Genomic DNA, 27,094 nt, shown 5'->3' on the forward strand with positions numbered 1-27,094 from the left:
ATGGGTGTTTGGCTATAGTTTATGACCAAATTTTACAATTTGAAACAATATTTCTGTAAAAAACTGTGCTATTGGGATTGTTTAGGGATTATATTAAATGTGTTTATCACTGTATCTTGTATTGACATATTTGAAAAATTAAATTTTTGACCCCTAAGCAAGAAAATGTTGAAGAGCATGTTTTATTTTCATATATTTTTGGATTTTCCAGTTTTACTTTTGCTTTTAGTTCCTAGTTTTATTTAGTTTTGGCCAGAAAACATAGTGTGTAATTTTGGTCTTTTAAACTTTATTTTTTGTTGTTTTGAGACAGGAGCTTACTCTGTCACCCAGGTTGGAGTACAGTGGCATGATTTTGGCTCAATGCAGCCTCAGCCTCCTGGGTTCAAGTGATCCTTCCATCTCAGCCTCCTGAGTAGCTGAGACTACAGACATGCACTACCATGTCTGGCTAGTGCAGTTTTTAATTATTTGTAGAGACAGGATTTCACTATGTTGCCCAGGCCTGGTCTCAAACTTCTGGCTCCAAGTGATTCTTCCACCTTGGTCTCTAATGTGTTGGGATTAAAGGCATGACCCACTGTACCCAGCCATTATTCCTAAATTTAGTAAGACTTGATTCGTGTCCTAACAGAATACACCAGGTGCAAATAAGGATATTTTGCTTTTGACTGGAGAGAGTCTCTTGCTTTCAGCTGGAAAGTTTTTTTGTTTGTTTGTTTGTTTGTTTTGAGATGGAGTCTCGCTTTGTCACCCAGGCTGGAGTGCAGTAGTGCAATCTCAGCTCACTGCAAGGTCCGCCTCCTGGGTTCACGCCATTCTCCTGTCTCCGTCTCCTGACTAGCTGGGACTACAGGCATCCACCATCATGCGTGGCTAATTTATTCTGTTTTTTTGTTTTCTTGTTTTTTTTTTAAGTAGCGATGGGGTTTCACTGTGTTAGCCAGGATGGTCTCGATCTCTTGACCTCGTGATTTGCCCGCCTCGGCCTCCCGAAGTGCTGGGATTAAAGGCGTGAGCCACCGCGCCCGGCCTCAGCTGGAAAGTTTTGTACGAGTCTGTTAAGCCTAGTTGTTCTATAATAATGGTTTGAATGTTTATGTTCTCCAAACATGTGGCTGGCTCATTTCATTTTACATAATGTCATTGAGCTTTATCTTTATGGTTGTTAAGAGTATTTCCTGCTTTCTCAAATGTGGGTGATATTTTATTATTTTTATATTTCAAATTATATCTACTGAATAAGTTGCTGATAGAAATTTGCATTGGTTCAACCCATGGGCTTTAGTAACAATGTTACAATAATAATGGGTATGAAAATGACCCTTCATGTGATCATATATGTGAACGTTTATATATGTGCTGCATTCTATTTGATTAGTCTACTTTTTCACCTTGATACTCATGCCAATTTGTTTTAATTCTGTAGCTTTGTAATGTGGTTTGAAATCAAGAACTGTAATTCCTCCAACATTGTTCCTTTTTTAAAAGATTGTTGGGTACTTTGTTGTCTGTCTCTTGATATTTCTTATACTTTGGTGGTTGCTGTTTCTATTTCTTCAAGAGTGCAATGAGAAATTTGGAAAACATTGCATTAAATCTGTAAATTTACATTGAGTAGTATGAATATCTTCACAATATTAGTTATTTAAACCTTTGAACTAAGCATGCTCAAGAGCTCAAGAGTGTGTTGCTTAATTTCTTTTTTTTTTTTTCCCTGAGATAGAGTCTCACTCTGTCACCCAGGCTGGAGTGCAGTGGCGTGATCTCGGCTCACTGTAACCTAATTCCTATATATTTCTGAATTTTTTAGTTTTTCCTCTTATTGTTGTATACTCTCATTCCGTTTTGGTCATAGAAAGTAATCCATAAGATTTCAGTTTTAAAAAATTTGTTAAGACTTCTTTTTTGGCCTAACAGGTGATCTAGCAAGAAAAATATTATGTGAGCAATTGAGAAGGGTGTGTATCCTGATGTTGTTTAGGAGTGGTCTCTATACCTCTGTTAGGAATAATAGTTTTATATTACCTTCAAGTCCTCTGTTCCCTTACTAATGTTCTATCTTGTCTTATTATTACAGGAGGTAGAGTATTGAAATATCCTATGCTTATTATATTGCTTTCTATGTGTTTCTTCAATTCTGTCAGTATTTGCTGTACATATTGGGAACCCTCAAGCGAGATACACACATGCACCCAGACATACACATGTACAAATTTGTCATAGGTTCCCAGTGAATGAATCTAGTATTGTTTAGTGTTGTTCTTTGTCTCTTTGGAGTTTTGATTTCAAGTACATTTTATAAAATATGACAGTTTTTGAAATAAACTTTAAGTATATTTTACATATAAAATATCACAGTAGCTTGTGTGATATTATTTTGACTTCTCTCATTTGGCTAATATTTACATGAAATTTATATTTCCATCTTGCCACTTTTAGTCTTTTTTTATCATTAGATCTTCTGTGACTCTTGTAGAAAGGCAAGATGGATCTTGATTTTTTAAATTTTTCTTATAAATCTATTGAAAATATGTCTCTTGATTGGAAAGTTAAATTTATATATATTTAAATAATTTTCTGAAAGAAAAACACCGTTATTTTATTGTTTTATTTGATTTTTGTATCTTTGTCCATCATTTTCTCTGTTTTGCTTTGTATCTTTTTAATTTTTGTATTGATATGCTTTCACTTCTTTCTCTTTGTGTGTGTGTGTCTGTCTCTACAGATGTGTTCTTTGTGGTACCTTTGGTATTACCTAAAGCCTCTCAACAATAAAACTATATTTTAATTTGGTAAAACATTAACTTCGGTCGCATACAAAAATTCTTCCTCATTACATCTGCCTTCAACTTTGTTATTCATGTTACTGATTATCTTTTTATGTTGTATATTCATTAACAGATTTCTATAATAATTTCTATGTTTTTATCTCTCAACTTTTAGATAATTTAAAATGTTTTGTGCACCATTATGATAATTCTAAGGAATAAAAATATTCTAAGGAATAATTCTAAGGTAAAAAATAGAATAAAGAATTTTAAGGAATTTTATTTTTGTGTATGTGCATATCATTCCCACAAAGTTACATATTTTTATATGATTATGTGTTGTTTTCTTGTATCATGTTATTTTTAACAGCAGGAACTCCTTTCAGTATCTTTGATGTATAGGCTCTATATAGAGTATATACCATGCCAGTATTCTTTCTCAGGATTTGATTATTTTGGAATGTGTTTTACTTTTTATTTGGTAGGACAGTTTTGCTGACTGTATTATATTCACTTGACAGCTGTTTTTTTCCCCAGGACTTTGAGAATATCACACAATTTACTTCTGACCTGCGATATTCTTGCTGACAAATTCACTAATTTTTTATATGAGACTATGCTTACAAATGACACATCACTTTTGTCTTGCAGCTTCTAAGGTTCCCTTGTCTGTGACTTTTACAATTATGTTTATATATGTTTTGTTGTAAATATCTTCTGTGTGTATCCTAGTTTGTTGAGCTTCATTTTTATTTTTTTGATAATATTTCAGTTATTTTTTATCTCCACAATTTTTTTGTGATAATTTTAATATTTTTATCTTCGTTTTTCTGATTTTCAGTAGATTATATTCCTATTTTACTCATTTAGTGTTACTCAATTTATCTTAAATTTTAAATATTAATCTCTACATCTCATTTTTTAATGATTTTGCTTTCTAAAAATTTTATACATTTTTTGGTGGGGCCATGGTGCCTTAATATTTTGTATACATTGTAATCTTTGATTCAGATTTGGACATTTAAAAAAAAGCTCTCTCTCACAGTCTTGCTAATGCAGCTTTGTCCTGGCATAGTCTGAAATCAGTTGTCTTGGTTAGAGATTCTTGCAGTCTCTCAAATATGTTGTTAGGATGTGTCTTGTCTGAAACTTTGTTTTTATTTTTTAAAGAAGTATATTCATGTTTCATCCTAATAGTAATCACTTGCTACACCTGTTCCCTGTCTGTGGTACTGCAGTTGCTCCACTCTGTAACATTTTTTACCTTTGGTCTCAGCAGACTCAAACTGTCATTGCAGAGTATACCACCATTTCTTTTCTTTCTTTCTTTTTTTTTTTTTTTGAGACAGAGTCTTGCTCTGTTGCCCAGGCTGGAATGCAGTGGTGCAGTCTCAACTCACTGCAACCTCTGCTTTCTGGGTTCAGGTGATTCTCCTGCCTCAGCCTCCCGAGTAGCTGGGATTATAGGTGCCTGCCACCATGCCCAGCTAATTTTTTGTATTTTTAGTAGAAACAATGTTTTACCATGTTGGCCAGGCTGGTTTCAAACTTCTGACCTTATGATCTGCCTGCCTTGGCCTCCCAAAGTGCTGGGATTACAGGCGTGAGCCACCACGCCTGACCAAAGTATACCACCATTTCTTTCAGCATTTTATGTTGTGGGAAACTAAATTCAGCATCTGATAATATCCTAGAAGCCAGAAATAAAGATGTATGTGCCAATATATTTCTTGTCATTTAAAAGCAAAACCAGGAGTTGGCAATTTACTTCCAAAGGCACTGTGTTTTTTTTTTTGTTTGTTTGTTTTTTGTTTTTTTTTTGAGACGGAGTCTCATTCTGTCGCCCAGGCTGGAGTGCAGTGGCCGGATCTCAGCTCACTGCAAGCTCCGCCTCCCGGGTTCACGCCATTCTCCCGCCTCAGCCTCCCGAGTAACTGGGACTACAGGCGCCCGCCACCTCGCCCGGCTAGTTTTTTGTATTTTTCAGTAGAGACGGGGTTTCACCATGTTAGCCAGGATGGTCTCGATCTCCTGACCTCGTGATCCGCCCGTCTCGGCCTCCCAAAGTGCTGGGATTACAGGCTTGAGCCACCGCGCCCAGCCACAGGCACTGTGTTTTATTGGGGAACAGGAAGAGCTGTGTTGGGTATATGTAACAGAAATTTGTTTCATTCTATGTGACTCTTTGCATTGTACTCACCTGGGGCATTGCACACATATAACTTATTGACAAGTTATCCACAAATATATTTTGGTTAGTGTGTCTTTGTTACATTTATATTTTTATGAAGAAATTAGAGTCTGGTATTTTGCTATGCCGTATTGCTTATGTAGTTTGTATAATTTTAGAGGTTATGTTTGTGAAGTATATATATCTGAGTCTAGTAAGTGAAGTAATTTGTCGTTTTAATTTTTTTTTTAGTTATATGTTCTCATTTTGCTGAAGACTTTTGGCCAGAGCAAGACATAAAAGATTCTTTCAAAAAAGTGACACTGAGGAGATATGATAAATGTGGACCTGAGAACTTACAATTAAGAAAAGGCTATAAAACTGTAGGTGACTGTAAACTATACAAAGGAGATTATAATGGACTTAACCAATGTTTGACACCTACCCAGAGCAAAATGTATCACTGTGATATATATGTAAAAGTATTTTATGCATTTTCAAATTCAGATAGATATAAGACACGACTTACTGGAAAGAAACCTTTCCAATGTAAAAAATGTGACAAATCATTTTGCATGCTTTCACAACTAACTCAACATAAGATTATTCACATTAGAGAGAATACCTACAGATGTAAAGAATTTGGCAATGCCTTTAATCAGTCCTCAACCCTTATTAACCATAAGAGAATTTATGTTGGTGAGAAACACTACAAATGTGAAGAATGTGGCAAAGCATTTAACCACTACTCAACCCTTACTAACCATAAGAGAGTTCATACTGGAGAGAAACCATACAAATGTAAAGAATGTGGCAAAGCCTTTAGCAGGTACTCAACCCTTACTACCCATAAAAGGATTCATTCTGGAGAGAAGCCCTACAAATGTGATGAATGTGGCAAAACCTTTAGCATATCCTCAACCTTTACTAAACATAAGATAATTCATACTGAAGAGAAACCCTACACATGTAAAGAATGTGGCAAAGCCTTTAACCGGTCCTCAACCCTTACTAGCCATAAGAGAATACATACTGGTGAGAAACCCTACAAATGTGAAGAATGTGGCAAAGCCTTTAACTGGTCTTCAACTCTTACTAAACATAAGGCAATTCATACTGGAGAGAAGCCCTACAAATGTGAAGAATGTGGCAAAGCTTTTAACCAGTCCTCAAGACTTACTCGACATAAACAAATTCATACTGGAGAGAAACCCTACAAATTTGAAGAATGTGGCAGAGTTTTTACCTGTTCCTCAACACTTACTCAAGACAAGAAAATTCATACTGGAGAGAAACCCTACAACTGTGAAGAATGTGGCAAAGTTTTTACCTGTTCCTCTACACTTACTAGACATAAGAGAATTCATACTGAAGAGAAACCCTATAAGTGTAATGAATGTGGCAAAGCTTTTAACCGGTCCTCACACCTTACTAGCCATAAAAGAATTCATACTGGAGAGAAACCCTACAAATGTGAAGAATGTGGCAAAGCCTTTAAGCAGTCCTCAAACCTTAACAGTCATAAAAAAATTCATACTGGAGAGAAACCCTACAAATGTGAAGAATGTGGCAAAGCTTTTATCCTGTCCTCAAGACTTAATCAACATAAGAAAATTCATACTGGAGAGAAACCTTACAAATGTGAAGAATGTGGCAAAGCTTTTAACCGGTCCTCAAGACTTACTCAACATAAGAAAATTCATACTGGAGAGAAACCCTACAAATGTCAACAATGTGACAAAGCTTTTACCCACTCCTCAAACCTTAGCAGTCATAAGAAAATTCATACTGGAGAGAAACCCTACAAATGTGAAGAATGTGGCAAATCTTTTAATCGATCCTCAAGACTTACTCAACATAAGAAAATTCATACTAGAGAGAAGCCTTACAAATGTGAAGAATGTGCCAAAGCTTTTACCCGGTCTTCAAGACTTACCCAACATAAGAAAATTCATAGGCTGGGCGTGGTGGCTCACGCCTGTAATCCCAGCACTTTGGGAGGCCGAGGTGGGCAGATCACGAGATCAGGAGATCGGGACCATCCTGGCTAACACGGTGAAACCCCGTCTCTACTAAAGATACAAAAAAAAAAATTAGCCAAGCGTTGTAGCATGCGCCTGTTGTCCCAGCTACTCGCGAGGCTGAAGCAGGAGAATGGCCTGAACCCGGGAGGCGGAGCTTGCAGTGAGCCGAGATCGTGCCACTGCACTCCAGCCTGGGCGACAGAGCCAGACTGTCTCAAAAAAAAAAAAAAAAGAAAATTCATAGGCCAGGCATGGTGGCTCACACCTGTAATACGAGCACTTTGGGAGGCCAAGGCGGGTGGATCACGAGGTCAGGAGTTCAAGGCCAGCCTGGTCAACATGGTGAAACCACATCTCTACTAAAAATATAAAAATTAGCTGGATGTGGTGGCGCACGCCTCTAGTCCCAGCTACTCAGGAGGCTGTGGCAGGAGAATTGCTTGAACTGGGGAGCCAGAGGTTGCAGTGAGCTGAGATCACGCCACTGCACTCCAGCCTGGGTGACAAAGCAAGACTCTATCTAAAAAAATTAAAAATAAATAAATAAAGGAAAATTCATAGTAGAAGAGAAACCTTACAAATGTGAAGAATGTGGCAAAACTCTTAACCAATGCTCACACCTTATTGCATAGAAAAGCATTTATACCTGAAAAAAGGTATACAAATTTTAAAAATGTGGAAAAGCCCATTAATATCTGCTCACATCTTAACAGAGAGTTGATACTTAGAGCATTGTAAGTGCAATTACTGTCAAATAATCTTGTAGAAAATATAAGCCTTTAAAGTGAAGGAGACTATGTATTCTGAGGAAAAACACTACAAATGTAAAGCGGGTTATAGTGCATTTACTTGTATCACAGATCTTAGTGTACACATTTTATACTAGAGGAAAACCCTGAAGCAGTTGCCCCAACTTTCTTCAACATCAAAAATTTATATTGAAAAAAAATCCAGCAAATGTAATAAATTTGAAAAAACTTTTTTTCCCAAAAACTGTACCTTAGAAAACACTGAAGAGTTTATATTAAGATATATTTTTGCATATGCGATATGTATAAAAAATATTTAATTCAAAATTGAGTCTATATAAATATCAGAATTTACAGTAGGAATAACTAAGACACAAACATTTCAAACATTAAAGTGCTGAGTATAGAAAATAATCCAAAACTAAAGTTGTTAAATTATTTGTATATAACTGTTAAGAGAGTAGAAGATATTTTGCTGTCATATTCAAATTGTACTTTTTATTTTATTTTATTTTTGAGACAGAGTCTCACTTTGTTGCCCAGGTTGGAGTGCGGTGGCACGATTTTAGCTTGCTGCCAACTTCGACTTTTGGGTTCAAGCAGTTCTCCTGCCACAGCCTCCTGAGTAGCTGGGAATACAGGCATACACCAGCACGTCTGGTTAATTCTTTTATTTTTTATTTTTGTATTTTTAGTAGAGATGGGATTTCACCATTTTGTCCAGAGTGGTCTCAAACTCTTCACCTCAAGTGATCTGCCCACCTCAGCCTCCCAAAGCATGAGCCACTGCACCCAGCCCAAAGTATACTTTAAAAAGTACACATATAAAAAATTTTTGAAAAGCAAATTACAATGTAATTCAAGTATCAGATTCGTGCTGTTTCATTGTTCCTATTCACATGTGAAAGCATGTGATCAATTATTGCTGCATCACATATAAAAGACTCATTAGATGGAAATTATAGCCTCTTCTATAAAAAAGGACGTTAAAATGTTAAGATGCTTGATGAAAATCTAAGTGAAGAGGCCCTTTGTGGTTAACTTACTGAGTGATGTATGAGGTCGATGTTCAGAGTAATATGCTTCTGTATTATAATGATAGAAAATATTTTTTAGTTAAAAGTGAATACTAAAATTGTAAATTATTTTAGTGATTGAGGTTTTATGTCATGAAATGCAGTATATTTTAAATTTTTTAAATTATGTGTAAATTTGATTTTAATTATTTTTTACCATGTTAAGACTATTGTACATTTAATGAAGCATTATTATGCCACCAACTTTAACCTATCTGATGTTACTCAAGGGTGTAGGTAAATGATGGTAGCAATATACTATCTGGTAACATTATATTGGTGTAATAGCATCTCTAGTAATCTCTTTTGCCAGTAGCTTTAACCGGCAGATAAGTTAATATTGTTTGCATAGGTTAAATATTTATCTTTTTTTGTTATTTAAGTTTTTTTATTTTTTTTTGTGAGTACATAATATGTGTATCTATTTCTGCAAATCTGGCATATTTTGATACAGGTATACAATATGTAATAATGACATCAGGGTAAATTATGTAGCCATCACTTGTAACATTTATCTTTTATATTACAGACAACTCAATTATACACTTTTAGTTATTTTAAAGTGTACAATTAAATTGCTAATGACTGCATGGTTATTTTTGTGGTTATAAAACATTATATAAAGTATAAATAAATATTTTCAATTATTTGTAATATATTTTTCTTTGAACATATGGCCTCTCTGCCTGCAAACACACACAGACTTTTAGTTTTGATTTACATAGAGTTAAATATACACATATATTGCTCTAAAGGTAAATCTTAGATGTAAGAAAATTATACAGTTATTAAGTGTCTTTGTGTGAATACACCTATTTTTTGAAGAAAAGAGCAATACTGGAACAAAAGGAATCATTTTAATAAGGTTGCTAATTTACTAGAAAACAAAAACCCTCAAAAAGGCTGAAAGCAAATCTATGCTGTCTTTTAATTGAATTTATTACTGTAAAATTTTATGGCTTGTGGTTCAGAATCTCCCCATGCAACTTCTCTGTATTTATTTGCCTGGTACTCATGCTAGACCCTTAATTTTTTTGTGTGTTTTCTATATATTTTTTGTTGTATAGTTTATGAAGTATTCATTATGTGAGCTGGTCAGAGATTATAATAAATTTTATAAAATTGAGTAATGCGCACAAGGTAATTTTTAGATATAATTCAAATATTAGTGTTTTTATATTTAGTTGGGACATTCCATTTTGTTTTATTAACTGGAGAACCCTATATAAGCATTTTTTTTTTAGGTTATTGCTTCTTTCACTTTTATAAGTGACAAATTTATTGAGTCAATTTGTTCAGGTAAGTACTAGGGAGACTTCATAAGTCATGAGGATGTTTTTATATATAAATGTAGCAAACAAATATGAAAGTACCTCCTGTGTCACAGATGCTCCATAATAAGCCAGAAATATTCCTGCTGGAGTTAGTTTGTATTTTCAAGTCAGAGATAAAAAATATCCATGGTAAAGAAATCTTCATATGGCGAAGGCATTTTTTTCTAGGCTGCAAAGCTGACTCTCGCTGAATTTAAAGAGAAATTTTGTTTCTCTTGTTTCTTAACTATCCTGTTTCGTTTGTGTTATGTGTATTCCAAGGTTGTACACATTACAATGAACTACAGTCCTTCTTTTACTGTGTTATGGCAACAGTTTTCTCACTATTCATTTCACATGGTACTTTGTAGGTTCTAATGAGAAAGTTTTGTTTTGTTTTGTTTGAGGTGGAGTTTCGCTCTTGTTGCCCAGGCTGGAGTGCAGTGGCACGATCTCTGCTCACTACAACCTCCACCTCCCGGGTTCAAGCGATTATCCTGCCTCAGCCTCCTGAGTAGCTGGGATTACAGGTATGCACCACCACACCTGGCTAATTTTGTATGTTTTGTAGAGATAGGGTTTCTCCATGTTGGTCTGGCTAGTCTCAAATTCCCGGCCTCAGGTGATTCGCCCAACTCGGCCTCCCAAAGTGTTGGGATTGCAGGAGTGAGCCACCGCACCTGGCCGAAAGTTTATTTTTTACTGCACTGAAAAAGTGGTTTTAACTGGAGAATTTGCTTATCAATATAACTTTTGGATTGCTAAAATACGAGGCACACATTTTTCATGGGTGAGAGAATTACATCACTTAGCATTGCTTTTCTTTATCTGTAAAAGAAAAATATTTATATGTTTATTTATTTTGAGATGGAGTCTTGCTCTTGTCACCCAGGCTGGAGATAACCAAAATCAGATCTGAACTGGAGATTTAGACATGAAAAACTATGCAACAGATTAAGAAATCCAGGAGTTAAACCTTTAAAAAAACTAATAAAATAAACTACTAGCTAGATTAATGAAGAAAGAAGATCCAAATAAACACAATTAAAAATTACAAAACTACAAAAATTACACTTACCCCACAAAAATGTAAATAACAATTGAAGTCTACCATGAAGATCTCTATGCACACAAACTAGAAAATCTATAAATTCCTGGACAAATACATCCTGCAAGATGAAACACAAGAGAAATTAAACTCCTGAATAGACCAATAACAAGCTTCACAATTAGTAATAGCTTACCAACCAAGAAAATCCCAGGACCAGAGAGATTTACAGCTGAATTTTATCAGATAAATAAAGAAAAGCTGGTTCCATTTCTTTTAAAATTATTCCCAAAATTGAGAATGGACTCCTCCTCGAAACATGTAAGAATGGCATCATTCTGATATCAAAACCTAGCAGAGATAAAAAGAAAAAACTTCAGGCCAATATCCTTTGTGAACATTGATGAGAAAATTCTCAACAGAATACTGGCAAATCAAATCCAGCAGCACATCAAAAAGCTAATCTACTATGATCAAGTAGGCTTTATCCCTGGGATACAAGATTAATTACACATATATAAATCAATAAATGTGATTTATTACACAAGCAGAACTAAAGATAAAAGCCACAAGATTATCTCAATAAATGCAAAAAAGCTTTCAATAGAATTTAACATTCTACATGTTAAAACCCTCAATAAACCAGTCATTGAAGGCACATACTTCAAAATAATGAGTTATCTGTGGCAAACCCACAGCCATAAATGGACACAAGCTGGAAACGTTTCTCTTTAAAAACTGGCACAAGGAAAGGATGTCTTTTCTAAACACTCCTATTCAACACAGAATTGGAAGTCCTGGCCAGAGCAATCAGGCAAGAAAGAAAAAAGGCATTCACACCAAAAGAGAAGACATTAAACTATCTATGTTTGCAGACAACATAATTCCATATGTAGTCTCAGCAGAAAAGCTTTTTAAACTGACAACTGCAGCAAAGTTTCAAGATACAAAATAAATGTACAAATATCAGTAGCATGCATGTACAGCAACAACCTCCAAGTCAAAAGCCAAATCAAAAACACAATCCCATTTACAACTGCCACAAAAGCAGTAAAATATCTAGGAATACAGCTAACCAGAGAGGTGAAAGAGCTCTATGAAAAGAATAACAAAATGCTGCTTAAATAAGTCAGAGATGACACGAACAAATAGAAGACTATGCTATGCTCATGGATAAAAAACAGATTAATATCATTAAAATGGCCATACTGCTCAAAGAAATTTACAGATCCAATACTATTTCTTTCAAACTACAAAAAAACATGCTTAACAGAACTGAAAAAAAACTTTTTAAAAATTTATATGAAACAAAAAGCCTAAATAGCCAAGGCAATCTTAAGAAAAAGAACAAATCTGGAGGCATTACATTACCCAACTTCAAACTATACTACAGAGTTACAATAACAAAAGCAGCATGGTACTGGTGCAAAAACAGGCACAGAGACAAAAAAACAGATTAGAGAGCCCAGAAATGATTCCATGTACCTGCAACCATTTGATCTGCAACACAGCTGACAAGAGGAATGTGAAAAAATTCCCTATTTAATAAATTGTGCTGGAATAAGTAGCTAGCACTGTGTAGAAGATAAACTGGACCTCTTTCTTTCACCTTATACAAAACATAAACTCAAGATGAACTAAGGAGTTAAATGTAAACTGGACCACTTTCTAACACCATATACAAATATCAAAACAAAACAAAATAAATTAAAAACTTGAATGTAAACCTTAAAATTGCTAGGTGTGGTGGCTCGCACGTGTAATCCCAACACTTCAGGAGGCTGAGACAGGTGGATCACCTGAGGTCAGGAGTTTGAGACCAGCCTGATTGGTGAAACCTCATCTCTGCTAAAAATACAAAAATTAGATGGGTGTGATAGCACACACCTGTAGTGTGTATCTCCTTGGGAGGCTGAGGCAGGAGAATGGCTTGAACCCAGGAGGCGGAAGTCACAGTGAACCATTGTACTCCAGCCTGGGTGACAAGAGCAAAACTCCATGTCAAAAAACAACAACAACAAAAATAAATAACAACAACAACAAAAAAACACTTAAAATTATACTAAAAAAAAATCCTAGAATAAAACCTAGGAAATACCATTTTAGACATAGTAACTGGCAAAGATTTCATAATGAAGATACCAAAAGCAAAAATTGACAAACAGACCTAATTAAACTAAAGAGCTTCTTTACAGCAAAACAAACCAACAAAAACCTATCAACAGGGTATACAAACAACACCAGAATAAAAGAAAATATTTGCAAACTATGCCTCTAACAAAGGTCTAATATCCAGAATTTATAAAGAACTTAAACAAATTTACCAGAAAAAAACCTCATTAAATGTAGGAAAAAAAACATGAACAGATGCTTTTCAAAAGACATACATGTGGCTAAAAAGCATATGAAAAAATGCTTATCACTAATTATTAAAGAAATGCAAAGAAAAAACCACAATGAGATACCATTTCGTACAAATCAGAATGGCTACCATTAAAAAGTCAAAAAATAACAGATGATGGCAAGGTTGAAGAGTAAAGGGAATGTGTACATACCACCAGTGGGAGTGTGAATTAGTTCAACCATTGTGAAAACCAGTGTGGCAATTCCTCACGAACTAAAAACAAAATTACCATTTGACCCAGCCACCTCATAATTTGATATATACCCAAAGATATATATATTATTCTATCACAAAGACACACACACATGCAAATTCACTGCAGCACTATTCACAATACTAAAGACACAAAATTAACCTAAATGCCTATAAATGGTAAATTGGATAAAGAAATATGGTATGGGTAGGCAGGGTAGCTCACACCTGTAATCCAACACTTTGGGAGGCTGAGGCAGGTGGATTGCCTGAGCTCAGGAGTTTGAGACCAGCCTGAGCAACATGCCAAAACCCCATCTCTAGAAAAAATACAAAAAGAAAAATTAGCCAGACCATGGTGGCTCGTGATTGTAGTCCCAGCTACTTGAGGGGGTGAAGCAGGGCCCAACTGCTTGAATCCAGGAGGTTGAGGCTGCATTAAGCAAGATCACGACACTCCACTCCAGCCTGGGTGAAAAAGTGAGACACTTACTCCAAAAGTAAATAAAAGATTTAATAAAAACAAAATATGGTACATAAACATCATAGAATAATACATGGCCATATAGAAAAAATTATGTTCTTTGCATCAACATGGATGAAGCTGGAGACCATGATCCCCAAAAAGCAAATTCAGAAACAGAAAATTAAGTAAATGTCATCATTTTAAAGTATGAGCTAAATAATAAGAACACATGGACACACAGAGGGGAACAACAGACACAGGCCTAGTTGAGGGTGGAGGGTGGGAGGACTAAGAGGATGAGAAAACAGACCTGTTTGGTGCAATGCTTAGTATGTCAGTGAGAAAATAATCTGCACACCAAACCCCCATGACACAATTTTACCTATATAACGAACCTGCATGTGTACCCCTGAATGAAAAATAAAAGTTAAAAGGAAAAATCTCCATGAGTGGAGGAGAGTGCAATGTAAGTGGAAGGATTGGTTTGTGTCACAGATAGTGGCTCAGGCACAGCTGAATTCTGATTTATTTGTGTCCATGCAGCAGAGATCATGAACAGGTGGTCCAGAACCCTAGATTGGTGGAGAAAACAGGTTGCTGCTGCAGATTCAGTGTCTAGGGGTGGGGATATGCCAGGACACTTGTAGCAACTTTTCTAAGTTTTTGTCAAGAAATGCTAGGATCAAAAATGCTATGGTGAAATTCCTGAGGGTGGTGTCTAATCCTGAGAGGGATGTTGACACATCAATGTCTAGTGTGTGTATTTGCGAATGGGTGGAAATCCTGTGATGGCAGCTGTGGGAAAAGCGGGTCAGTCAACAGAGCTCCTGTCTTGTAAGTTTTCAGTTGTCTCTCACCCTGGGAGGAGACCTGGAATCACAGGACAATGGGCAGTGTGACAGTCTCTGTACAGGAGAGCAGAGCCTCCCATTCCCAGACACCCAGAGTTCCATTCTAAAACAGGCTCCATGATATCTTTTTTTCTGGCACCCAGAAAAAGATATTGGAGTTTGCTGAACACCAAGCAATCCTCCAACACCAACTTACTATCTAACATTTGAATTCTGACACCAGCAAGAGTCAGCACAGACCCTGATTCAGGGCTCAGTCCCACATTGTCCTCATTGCAATTGCCAGTCACAAACCCCATGGCTCCATCTATACTTCTGAGCTACTGTTTAAAAACTGGGGACTCCTGGCCGGGCGCGGTGGCTCAAGCCTGTAATCCCAGCACTTTGGGAGGCCGAGGCAGGCGGATCACAAGGTCAGAAGATCGAGACCACAGTGAAACCCCGTCTCTACTAAAAATACAAAAAAATTAGCCGGGCGCGGTGGCGGGCGCCTGTAGTCCTAGCTACTCAGGAGGCTGAGGCAGGAGAATGGCGTGAACCCAGGAGGCGGAGCTTGCAGTGAGCCGAGATCGCGCCACTGCACTCCAGCCTGGGCAACAGCGTGAGACTCCGTCTCAAAAAAAATAAAAAATAAAAAAAAATAAAAATAAAAACTGGGGACTCCCATAACCTTTCTCAAGTTCAATAATTAGAACTTGTAAATGAGAATGAGACAGAGCTACTCACAGACCTCAGCAAAACACTGTTTACCAGTTTAGTATAAAAGATACAACCCAGAAAAAGTCTAATGGAAGAAATGCATAGAACAAAAAAGAGATGAGGAAAGAGGAAGCACATAGATAATGTTGATAAATAGCTAAGATTAATAAGATTCTGCATCCTTTGTGTTCTCCAGAAACAATTTATGGAAAGAAACACTCTTCCCATTATGACTTAGATGGTGCTGACTTTTCTTACCTATCACACAGCCAGACAAACACTCTGCACATTTACTTCTTTTTCTTAAAAAAAAAAAAAAAAAGGTTGAATTTGTCTTTAATTTTCAAAATAAAATACTTCTTTTTCAAACTTTACTTGTTTATTCCTTTTCCACTGGCTCCTAAACTTGAGCTACTCTCAGTCCGAGTCAACATACAACCCTATTTTATGTCCCTCCTAAGAATATGCTGACTTCATGGTAAAACATTCTCTGATCTAGAATCTGATTTTTTCACCCTCCATTTGCCATTTCCCTTTCACCTTTTTTCTAATCTTGTTTGCTCCTCCCTATGAAAGAAAGCACTTGCCTGCCTAAACTTTGCAATATTTAAAGATCTTATAGGTAGTACTTCTTGTTGTTGCACTATTCCTTTGAAATTCAAAAATTTTAAATACATCTGACTTTATTTTCATTTTACAGTCTAGAAACTGCCTTAAAACAGTAACAACTTCATCTTCAGTAAGACCTTCCCAATCTTCTTCCAGCTTAGCCTTAACTGCACCTGCCTGTGGGTCCCCAACTTTCCAGGGCTTTGTAGCTTCTCTCAGTATAAAGGCTTCTTTCATGGCTGGGGTGAGCAGGCTGGGACATCTTCAGGAAAGGCTCCTCAGAAAGAACTAATTGGGCCTTTAATAATCTCTTTCTGCAGGCTCAGTATTAGCCTTAGCTCAGAGTCACAGGGCTCAAGCTTTAATTTTCATTTCAGAGTTATTCACTTGGTTTTTGAAACTAAGTGTTTAAAAAAATCCAGCAAAATTACTCAAACACAGTGTTCACATAAGTGAAGGAAATTTTCAGGTGCTTACATCTCATACCTCAATAAGAAAAGCAAAAGTATCTATTCCTTTCAGACAATAAATGTATTATTGTATTTTTCCCTTGAAAACTAAGTAGTAAACAATTAGTCATATGGGAACACTTATAAGGATGTACCAAGTTTTGTCTCATAAAATTTAGCATGAAACTCAGAAATCAAGATAACAGGATATAGAACAGAGATATTCACTGTCACAAATATACCCTGCAAAAAGAGGAGCTGATATTTTCATGAATCCATGTAACTCACATAGTATCTACCAAATTTTCTTGTTGAGATGTATTCATTTTCTACAGCCAAAATGGAAAAAAGATTTTTCTTATTTTTTTTTCTCCTTGGTAGCATTCTAAAAGCGAAACCTTGGAATTTGGTTTGAAATCATCCAGGCATAAACAATAAACCTGAGAAAATTCCTAAACTCACACTGGGAAAGAAAATAGTAAATGAGGGGTAGGCACAGTGGCTTGCCCTGTAATTCCAGTACTTTGGAAGGCCAAGGCAGGTGGATCATTTAAGGTCAGGAGTTCCAGACCAGGCTGGCCAGTATGGTGAAACTCCATCTCTACTATAAATACAAAAACTAGCCAGCATAGTGGCAAGCACCTGTAATCTCAGCTAGTCAGAAGACTGAGGCAGGAAGGTCTCTTGAATCCAGGAGGTGGATCTTTCAGTGAGCAGAGATGGCACCACTGCACTCCAGCCTGGACAACAGAGGAAGACTTCATCTCAAAAAAAAAAAAAAAAAAAAAAAGGTACATGAGAATTTTTAATAAATGGAATATATGACTAGATATAAGGTTTTTTTCTGAATCCCACCTTTTTTATGACCTTTGTATATATTTTCTTTCTTTTTTTTTTCTCGGACAAGGTCTCGCTCTGTAACCCAGTACAGTGGTGCTATCTCGGCTCACTGCAACCTCTGCCTGCTGGGTTCCAGCAATTATCCTGCCTCAGCCTCCCAAGTAGCTGGGACTACCGGTGTACACCACTGCACCTGACAGATTTTTGTATTTTTTTGTAAAGATGGGGTTTCACTATGTTGCCTGAGCTCAGGTCTCCTGAGCTCAGGTGATCTGCCTACCCTGGCCTCCCAAAGTGCTGAGATTATAGGCATGAGCCACCATGCTAGACTCCCTCTGTAAATATTTTCTTACCTTTCAAGCCCTACTAATAAAATGCAATTTACAATTAGAAAACTGAGAGGTCAAAGTAAGTGAAAACAAATATTTTCATGGTGACAAAATGAGTAACTGGCAGTGCTGATCAGAAAACAGATGCGTCTGACTCATGTGTCAAGTCAGGCTATCCAATCACTCGACACATTCTCCCATCCCATCCTGCTCCCTTAAGTGCTCAATAACTAACCTCTTAGGACACACTGCACTATGTCTCAGTACTACCACAGGTGCATTTTACTTCGTAAGTTCTTGCACCATCTTACTAGGGTCATGGTTATTTTTTAACTTTTGGGATACTATTTTTTTTAATTCACAAATTTGTCACTATTTTTCTTTCACTATATATTTTTTCAGTATTTCTCTGCCCCCTTAGAGAATCCACGGGGCAGAAATTATTTCTGTTTGCCCCTCAATACCAGAATCTGATTGGCTGACCAGCAATATGTCTCCAAGGAATGGAAGCTGGGTTGGGTGGAGACAATCTTAATGTTTCAAGGGATTAGCATTTTTTTTTGGGGGGGGGGATGTAGTCTTACTCTGTTGTCCAGGCTGGAGTGCAGTGGCATGATCTTGGCTCACTGCAACCTCCGCCTCCCAGGTTCAAGTGATCCTCCTGCCTCAGCCTCCCCAGTAGCTGGGATTACAGTCACATGCCACCATGCCCCCGCCAATTTTTGTATTTTTAGTAGAGATGGGGTTTTGCCAAGTGGGCCAGGCTGGTCTCGAACTGCTGACCTCAGGTGATCCACCTGCCTCAGCCTCCCAAAGTGCTGGGATTATAGGCTTGAGCCACTGGACCCGGCCAAGGGTTAGCTTTTCAAAGGAAGAGTACACAAGACTTCTCTCAGCAACAGGGCATTCACTTACTCCCTTGAGAGGCTAAACTCTAAACTTCAGGTTGTGCTAAAGGAGAATATGACCCAGGAGCTGATATCCACTAGTCTAGCAGGCATAGTCATGGTGGGTATCTTGGTTTATCTCCAGACAGTAATGAAACCAGGTAAAAATACTGAAGGGTGGCTGAGAGCACATCATCTCATAAAGTTTCCAAAGGTAAACCTTGATCCAAAAACATTCTGATATCCCTGTGCCCAGAGAAGATAACAGGAAAAGAGACACTGAGATTTTTTACAACACAGTGTCAGGGGATTGTTCTTTGCTTTCTTCTCATGGAAAATATTTATGAACAGGAAACAAATCTTTAAAAATGTGCCATCCAATGCTTTTGTCAAAAAATGATTAATTGAAATATGTTATCGGAGAGGCGTGGTGGCTCATTCCTGTAATCCCAGCATTTTGAGAGGCCAAGCCAGGTGGATCACCTGAGGTCAGAAGCTGGAGACCAGGCCAACATGGTGAAACCCTGTCTCTACTAAAGATACAAAAAATTACCTGGGCATGATGGTGGGTGCCTGTTATCCCAGCTACTCAGGAGACTGAGGCAGGAGAATTGCTTGAACCAGGAGGCAGAGGTTGCAGTGAGCCGACGTCATGGCATTACAATCCAGTCTGGGCAACAAGAGTAAGACTTCATCATACACACACACACACACACACACACACACAGAGTGTGGTATAAAAAATGTATACTAATTGACAAATAGGTGATAATATGAATTAGAGCAGGGAAGTTGGCATTTGGGATTGTCAGAAGAAACTGGAAATTTCGTATTTTACTGCAAGTCAAAGTTAGGCTGAAGAAATTGAGGGTGGGGGGTAGACTTGAGACCTTTCTTGGGCCACATGAGAAAAATGCAGTAGAAAATTGGTCCCCTATAAAGTATGAAAATAATTAAGTGGGAGGCAATTAGACTGAGGAGGCTCTAGTCCCTGGAATCCCACTATTAAAAAAATCTAACTCAAATGCAATTTTTTGGTAAATTATTATATTGGTAGAAATAAAATTCAGGCTTAACAAACTATAAACTGCCAGTTAACCTCTGAGTACATAAACAGATTGAACACCTTGATTGAACAAATTAAGAAACTATTTAACTGTACCTAACCAATTATTGAATTCAGTTTTCTTCATCATGCCCCTTATAAAAGTCTTTTCTCCAAGCTCTTCCCATGAACCACAAACTACAAATTATTGCTGGGTGCTCTTCAATTATTCAATCACTCTTTATTTAAATTATTTAATATGTTTGTAGTTACTCCCATAAATTTTTAATAGGAGAAAAAATAAACTGGGAATCCCAGAGACCAAAGCTCTTTCCATTCATGAACCCAACATGCTGAGTCAGCATTCTTTCCTGATGATCCTCCCATAGTCCCTGTATGGCAGGCCAGGCCTCACTAATGCAGGCCTCCGTAACAACTGTTTCAGTACTGACCGAGTAGTTAAGTTAAATATTAAAAGCTGAAAGAGCCAGTGCCCTTATACAAAGGCTGGAATGTAATAAAGAGCCCACCAAGAGTTTTGCCTAGGCTTTTCCTGGGCCTTAAAGCATGATCAAATAACGAAGGAATTCTTAACAGGACTCTTTTAGGACTAAACACATTTTATTGGGGGCCTGAAGAAACTCCCCAGGCCTCTACAAACAAGTTTACTGGAGTCCAAAGGAACTCCCCAAACCTTTTATGATTTGGCAGGAGACAATATAAAGGTAATCACCTGAACAACTGGACCCATTTAGGTAAAGTAAACTTACTGAGGCTCTAGAAGAAGGTCTTCAGAACTCAGATCTTATAGATTAAAAGAAGTTAATCACTTATGTCTTTAGATGAATGCACACGTACATGCAGACGTATAGCTTAGAAAGTATATAAGGGCCAGAAAACTTTGTAATTTTGAGTTGGTCTGGCAATAATTTCCAGGCCTTCTGTCTGTAACCAGTTACAGAAAAGAAAACTCTCTTCCTCTTTAGTTCATCTGCATCTCCTTATTGGGCCACGAGAAATAGCAGCCCAACCCTCAGTTTGGTCCAGGAACACAGGCAGAATCTGGGAGAAGTGAGGCGCTATGGGTGCAGAGCTGCTCAGAGAGGGCTCCAGGCCAGGGCACAGTCACTGCACAGGGAGGAGACAGGACGCCTGGGGTCCCAGTTGTCAGTCCAGTCATCTTATGGCTGAAGGGGACTGATAGCCGAGCTAGGCAAGGAGAACTTGGGGCCACAGATTGTGGCACTCACTGCGGGGAGGACTGAGTCCCACCACAGCCACTTTTGAGCACTTCCAACCAGCCTCTCCCTCTCTCAGTTGTCTGACCTGGCACTCTCACCATATCTAGGCTTCCAGGGAATCTTGGCATCTTAGCTGTGGATCTCTCGATCCCTGTAGGTCACAGAGGAACAGAGGCTGGGCCACTAGGAGCAGAGGACACAGGGCAGCGAAGACAAGACCTGGAGCTCCGACTGCAGCAAGAGACAAACCTGGAAGCCATCCTGTGGGCGCCAGCTGCATGCATATAGGACAGTTCCCAGCCCAGCATCTCTGATTAGATAATGGTTTTTTTTTTTTCCTTTTTTTTTGTTTTTGAGATGGAGTCTCACTCTTTCGCCCAGGCTGGAGTACAGTGGCGCAATCTCAGTTCACTGCAAGCTCCGTCTGCAAGGTTCATGCCATTCTGCCTCAGCCTCCCCAGTAGCTGGGACTACAGGCGCCCGCCACCACACCTGGCTTTTTTTTGTATTTTTGGTAGAGATGGGGTTTCACCGCGTTAGCCAAGATGGTTTCAATTTCCTGACTTCGTGATCCGCCCGCCTAGGCCTCCCAAAGTGCTGGGATTACAGGCGTGAGCCACCGCATCTGGCATCCTGATTAGATAATGTTTAAAGCCCCGCCCTCACAGGCCCTGAGTGACAAAAGATGTGATCAGATACTGGGCTGAATTAAAAGTTGTGACAGCCTAGGCTGCAGCCTTCTCAGGCAGGGCTTCCTCACTGAGCTGAGGCAGGCCCACCCCAGAAGGCATTTGCATTTAACCTTTTGGGTACTGTCATATGCATCTATAAGTATTATATGGCTAGTCAAAAACAAAAACCAAATAATAACAATTACTTTAAAATTTCAGCTTTTAGGCCTTTACTGGCTTCTGGTCCTTTGAGCACATAGCCTGAGATTTTAGAAGGGAGGCAGTCCTCTGAAATAATACGAGCCATAAGTGAATTTTAAATTTTCTAGTAGCCAAACATTAAAAAAAAGAAATAGGAATTAGCTGGGTGTGGCAGTGGGCACCTGTAGTCCCAGCTACTTGGGAGGCTGAGGCAGGAGAATGGCGTGAACCTGGGAGGTGGAGCTTGCAGTGAGCCGAGATCACACCACTGCACTCCAGCCTGGGTGACAGAGCGAGATTCCGTCTCCAAAAAAAAAAAAAAAAAAAAAATAGGTAAAATTGATTGTAATAATTAACCCAATATATCTAAAATACTATTTTAATTTATGAACAATGTGTAATTACTAATAAAGTATATATGTATTTAGAACTAAGAAACCAACTCTGTATTTTGCCTTTCCAGCACATCACATTTCAGATCCAGTCAAATTTCAGGCACCCAGTAGCCACACATGACCAGCAGCTGCCACATTGAGTACAGCTCTTATATCATCATTGGGGGTGAAAGGCCTGAACAATTTTTTTCTGCCAGAAGTGAAACAGCAGCCTCTCCCTACCAACATCTCTGTTCAGTTCCAAGGGCGGAATGGATAATGGCCACAGAATGGGTAGAGGGCAGCAGGAATAAAATAACCAGAGATACACCATTGCTGGCTTCCTGTTGTCCATCTTTCTTCCAGAAATCAGACATTGAACAAAGGCTGATGGGGCCACAAGAAAAGACAACTCTTACATCTTCAGATCTGTCCACAGTCTTGACCTCTAATGTTTAGATATGAAGAAAATAGATTAGAGGCAAACTTATTTTGCCATTTAACCTTGATCCTAATGGTCAGGCTGGTATCTGATTTCTTCTGTGGTGTGGGTGACTGTGTGAGTATAAAAGCACCAATCACATGCATACATGTCTACGTGAATTTTTGCATTAATCAACATTATCTTACAAGACATCCAACTTTAAATCAAAGGAAAATCCCAGTACCTTTAGGGTACCCACTGTTAGAAGGTAACTAGTAATCAACCTGTCATTGAACCCTGGCATTCTATCTGCACTGGATGCGTGTATTAGCTATTGCTGCATAAGAAAATATCTAAAACTTATTAGCTCATAATTAAGATGGTCAGTCACTTAGGCTGGGCTCAATGGGGTCATTCTTCTGGTCTCAGCTGACCTCTTTCAGACATGTATCGTCAGCTGCTTGTTGAGTAGGCAGCTGTGTTTCAGGGGGAGAGCTTTTGCTTCTGCATCTGTCAACAGGGACACCTTGTGTCCTGTTCTCATAACATCTTATCCTCCAGCTGGCTAACATGGGCTGTTTTCATGGAGATGGCAGCATTCTGAAAGAAAAGTAAAAGCATTCAAGACCTTTAAGCTTGGGCCCCAAACTAGCACACTGTCATGTTCACAGGTTTCTACTGTCCTGAGCAAATAAGACCAGCCAGATCTAGGGTTTGGAAAACAGATTCTGAATCTCGATGACAACAGCTGTAAAATCACTTGGCAATGGGCACGGATACAGAAGGGATGAAAAATTGCTACAATTGTTGCAATCAGTATTACTCTGTTTCCCCCCCTCCCCCCCATATGTGGTTTATAGAACTCTTCTACATCAAGAAACCTGTCCAAAGACCCACAGCTACTAAGTGACTGGGCTGAGACTCAGAATCAACTGTGTCTGACTCCAAAGCCCATGCACCTCCACAGACCAAACTATAATATTAAAGTAGCTGTCACAAAACCTTGATATCCTGGAGAGTGACACTTCTAAAAAAGAAGTCAAATTCCTTTTAGATTTGTGCCCATACAGTACTGTTTATTATCGGTAATAATCCTGTAAAGAAATTGCAGAAGCACATGGTAGCTCACACCTGTAATTCTACCACTTTGGGAAGCTGAGTTGGGAGAATCACTTGAGCTCACGAGTTCAAGTGCAGCCTGGGCAACACAGTGAGATTCTATATCCATGGAAAAATTTTTAAAATTAGCGAGGCATGATGGTGCATGCCTGTAATCCCAGCTACTCGGGTGGCTGGGGCAAGAGGGTTTCTTTAGCCTGAAAGGTCGAGACTGCAGTAAGCTATGATTGGTTACAATATTGCACTCCAGCCTGGACAATAGTGAGACACTGTCTCTGAAAAAATTGCAGAAGCATTTTTAAAGGACATAGAATAATCTGGGAAAATACCTGAGGAATGAGTTTAGAAAATCAAAGCCCAGCAAGACATTATTTATTTCTCATCATAAAAAATATTAGAAGGTTGGGCATGGTGACATGCCTGTAATTCCAGCACTTTGGGAGGTCAAGACAGGCAGATCAGCTGAGGTCGGGAGTTCGAGACCAGCCCAACCAACAAGGAGAACCCCTGTCTCTACTAAAAATACAAAATTAGCCTGGCGTGGTGGCACATGCCTGTAATCCCAGCTACTTGGGAGGCTGAGGCAGGAGAATCACTTGAACCCGGGAGGTGGAGGTTGCGGTGAGCCAAGATTGCAACATTGCACTCCAGCCTGGGCAACAAGGGCGAAACGTCATCTCAACAACAACAACAACAACAGCAACAACAAAAAAAGAAAACTGAAAACTTTTCAAAGAAAAAAACTTTAGAGAAATCAATTTTTAAAAAGCTTAACGAAGCAAAGACTGATTTGCAAATTTAGATTTAGAGGATTTAGAGTAGGCTCAGAGGGACTCCAGCGCAGCCACACTGTGAAAAAACATTTATAGAGAGAAAAAGCAAAGTGACATACAGAAAATGGGAGAGAGGTGCAAAAACAGCCAGATTGATTATAGCTTGAGATTTGCCTTATTTGAACGTGGTTTGAACAGCTGACATTCTTTCATTGGCAAAAACATAGTGATTGGTACAAGAATGGGTTACAGGCTATTTACATATCCAGTTAGGTTTTAGTTAACTCTGTACAAAAAGAACCTATTAACCAAAATTAATCATGAAAGGGGGCAGCTTTAGGCTATAAGTAATTTAACAATTCCTTTCCTTTGTTATCTTCTCAGTTTTGAGAGGTAGCAATAGCTAACTAATACACGCATCCAGTGCAGACAGAATGCCAGGGTTCGATGACAGGTTGATTACTAGTTACTTTCTAACAGTGGGTGCCCTAAAGGTACTGGGATTTTCCTTTGATTTAAAGTTGGATGTCTTGTAAGATAACGTTGATTAATGCAAAAATTCATGTAGAATGTATGCATGTGATTGGTGCATTTATACTCACACAGTCACTTACACCACAGAAGAAATCAGACACCAGTCTGACCATTAGGATCAAGGTTAAATGGCAAAATAAGTTTGCCTCTAATCTATTTTCTTCATATCTAAACATTAGAGGTCAAGACTGTGGACAGATCTGAAGACATAAGCGGATGAAAACCTTGATTTAGATAGCTTTTCTCACAGATCAAAAATCAAGACATTTCTGCTCTCATGACACTCTTAGTTCACACTTTTTGTCTTGTGGCTCTACAAACAACAGCAGTAAAAAACAGGTCTCTTGTATGCACTCATGGGGCATGCTTCTATATGTAGAGGATTTGGCAGTCAACCTTACATATGAACAGACTTATCCCTTGATAGGTAAAAGATTAAGAGACAATATGGGTGAGAAATTTTAATAGGATACTTGTTGCCTCATAATATCAAAAACAGAATATTGATTAATTTTACCTATTTCTTTTTTTTTGATGTTTGGCTACTAGAAAATTTAAAATTCACATATGGCTCAGATTTTGTTTCAGAAGACTGCCTCCTTTCTAAAATCTCAGGCTATGTGCTCAAAGGACCAGAAGCCAGTAAAGGCCTAAAAGCTGAAATTTTAAAGTAATTGTTATTATTTGGTTTTTGTTTGTGACTAGCCATATAATATTTATAAATGCATATGACAGTACCCAAAAGGTTAAATGCAAATGCCTTCTGGGGTGGGCCTGCCTCAGCTCAGTGAGGAAGCCCTGCCTGAGAAGGCTGCAGCCTAGGCTGTCACAACTTTTAATTCAGCCCAGTATCTGATCACATCTTTTGTCACTCAGGGCCTGTGGGGGCGGGGCTTTAAACATTATCTAATCAGGATGCCAGATGCGGTGGCTCACGCCTGTAATCCCAGCACTTTGGGAGGCCTAGGCGGGCGGATCACGAGGTCAGGAAATTGAAACCATCTTGGCTAAGGCGGTGAAACCCCATCTCTACCAAAAATACAAAAAAAATAGCCAGGTGTGGTGGCGGGCGCCTGTAGTCCCAGCTACTGGGGAGGCTGAGGCAGAATGGCGTGAACCTGGCAGACGGAGCTTGCAGTGAACTGAGATTGCGCCACTGTACTCCAGCCTGGGTGAAAGAGCGAGACTCCATCTCAAAAAAAAAAAAAGAAAAAGAACAAAAAAAACATTATCTAATCAGAGATGCTGGGCTGGGAACTGTCCTATATGCATGCAGCTGGCGCCCACAGGATGGCTTCCAGGTTTGTCTCTTGCTGCAGTCGGAGCTCCAGGTCTTGTCTTCGCTGCCCTGTGTCCTCTGCTCCTAGTGGCCCAGCCTCTGTTCCTCTGTGACCTGCAGGGATCGAGAGATCCACAGCTAAGATGCCAAGATTCCCTGGAAGCCTAGATATGGTGAGAGTGCCAGGTCAGACAACTGAGAGAGGGAGAGGCTGGTTGGAAGTGCTCAAAAGTGGCTATGGCGGGACTCAGTCCTCCCTGCAGTGAGTGCCACAATCTGTGGCCCCAAGTTCTCCTTGCCTAGCTCGGCTATCAGTCCCCTTCAGCCATAAGATGACTGGACTGACAGCTGGGACCCCAGGCGTCCTGTCTCCTCCCTGTGCAGTGACTGTGCCCTGGCCTGGAGCCCTCTCTGAGCAGCTCTGCACCCATAGCGCCTCACTTCTCCCAGATTCTGCCTGTGTTCCTGGACCAAACTGAGGGTTGGGCTGCTATTTCTCGTGGTCCAATAAGGAGATGCAGATGAACTAAAGAGGAAGAGAATTTTCTGTAACTGC

The 27,094-nt window shown here is 38.7% G+C and overlaps 1 protein-coding gene and 1 long non-coding RNA gene across 23 annotated transcripts in view; one reads left to right on the forward strand and one right to left on the reverse strand.

The window, feature by feature from the left end:
• LOC105499785 (zinc finger protein 429) overlaps nt 1–7,219 on the forward strand; it is a 66,036-nt gene extending 58,817 nt beyond the window's left edge. For all 19 annotated transcript variants that reach the window (XM_071086638.1, XM_071086646.1, XM_071086647.1 and 16 more), the window contains one exon: nt 5,194–7,219. In XM_071086638.1, the coding sequence (XP_070942739.1) occupies nt 5,194–6,992 (1,799 nt within the window). In that variant the 3' untranslated portion in view covers nt 6,993–7,219. The remainder of the gene's footprint in view (nt 1–5,193) is intronic.
• Nucleotides 7,220–11,374: 4,155 nt separating this feature from the next.
• The window catches only part of LOC139360252 (uncharacterized), a 30,213-nt gene continuing 14,493 nt past the window's right edge, over nt 11,375–27,094 (reverse strand). For 2 of the 4 annotated variants that reach the window (XR_011617526.1, XR_011617523.1), the window contains 3 exons: nt 19,431–19,547; nt 16,022–17,585; nt 11,416–11,502 (listed from right to left, as the gene is read on the reverse strand). This is a non-coding gene — a long non-coding RNA (uncharacterized lncRNA). Of the gene's footprint in view, nt 11,503–16,021; nt 17,586–19,430; nt 19,548–27,094 lie in introns of all 4 variants that reach the window. The other 2 variants (XR_011617524.1, XR_011617525.1) reach the window with 2 other exon arrangements.

The sequence above is a fragment of the Macaca nemestrina genome, chromosome 20 (genome assembly GCF_043159975.1).
Source record: "Macaca nemestrina isolate mMacNem1 chromosome 20, mMacNem.hap1, whole genome shotgun sequence".
In the NCBI taxonomy this organism is placed as follows: domain Eukaryota; kingdom Metazoa; phylum Chordata; class Mammalia; order Primates; family Cercopithecidae; genus Macaca; species Macaca nemestrina.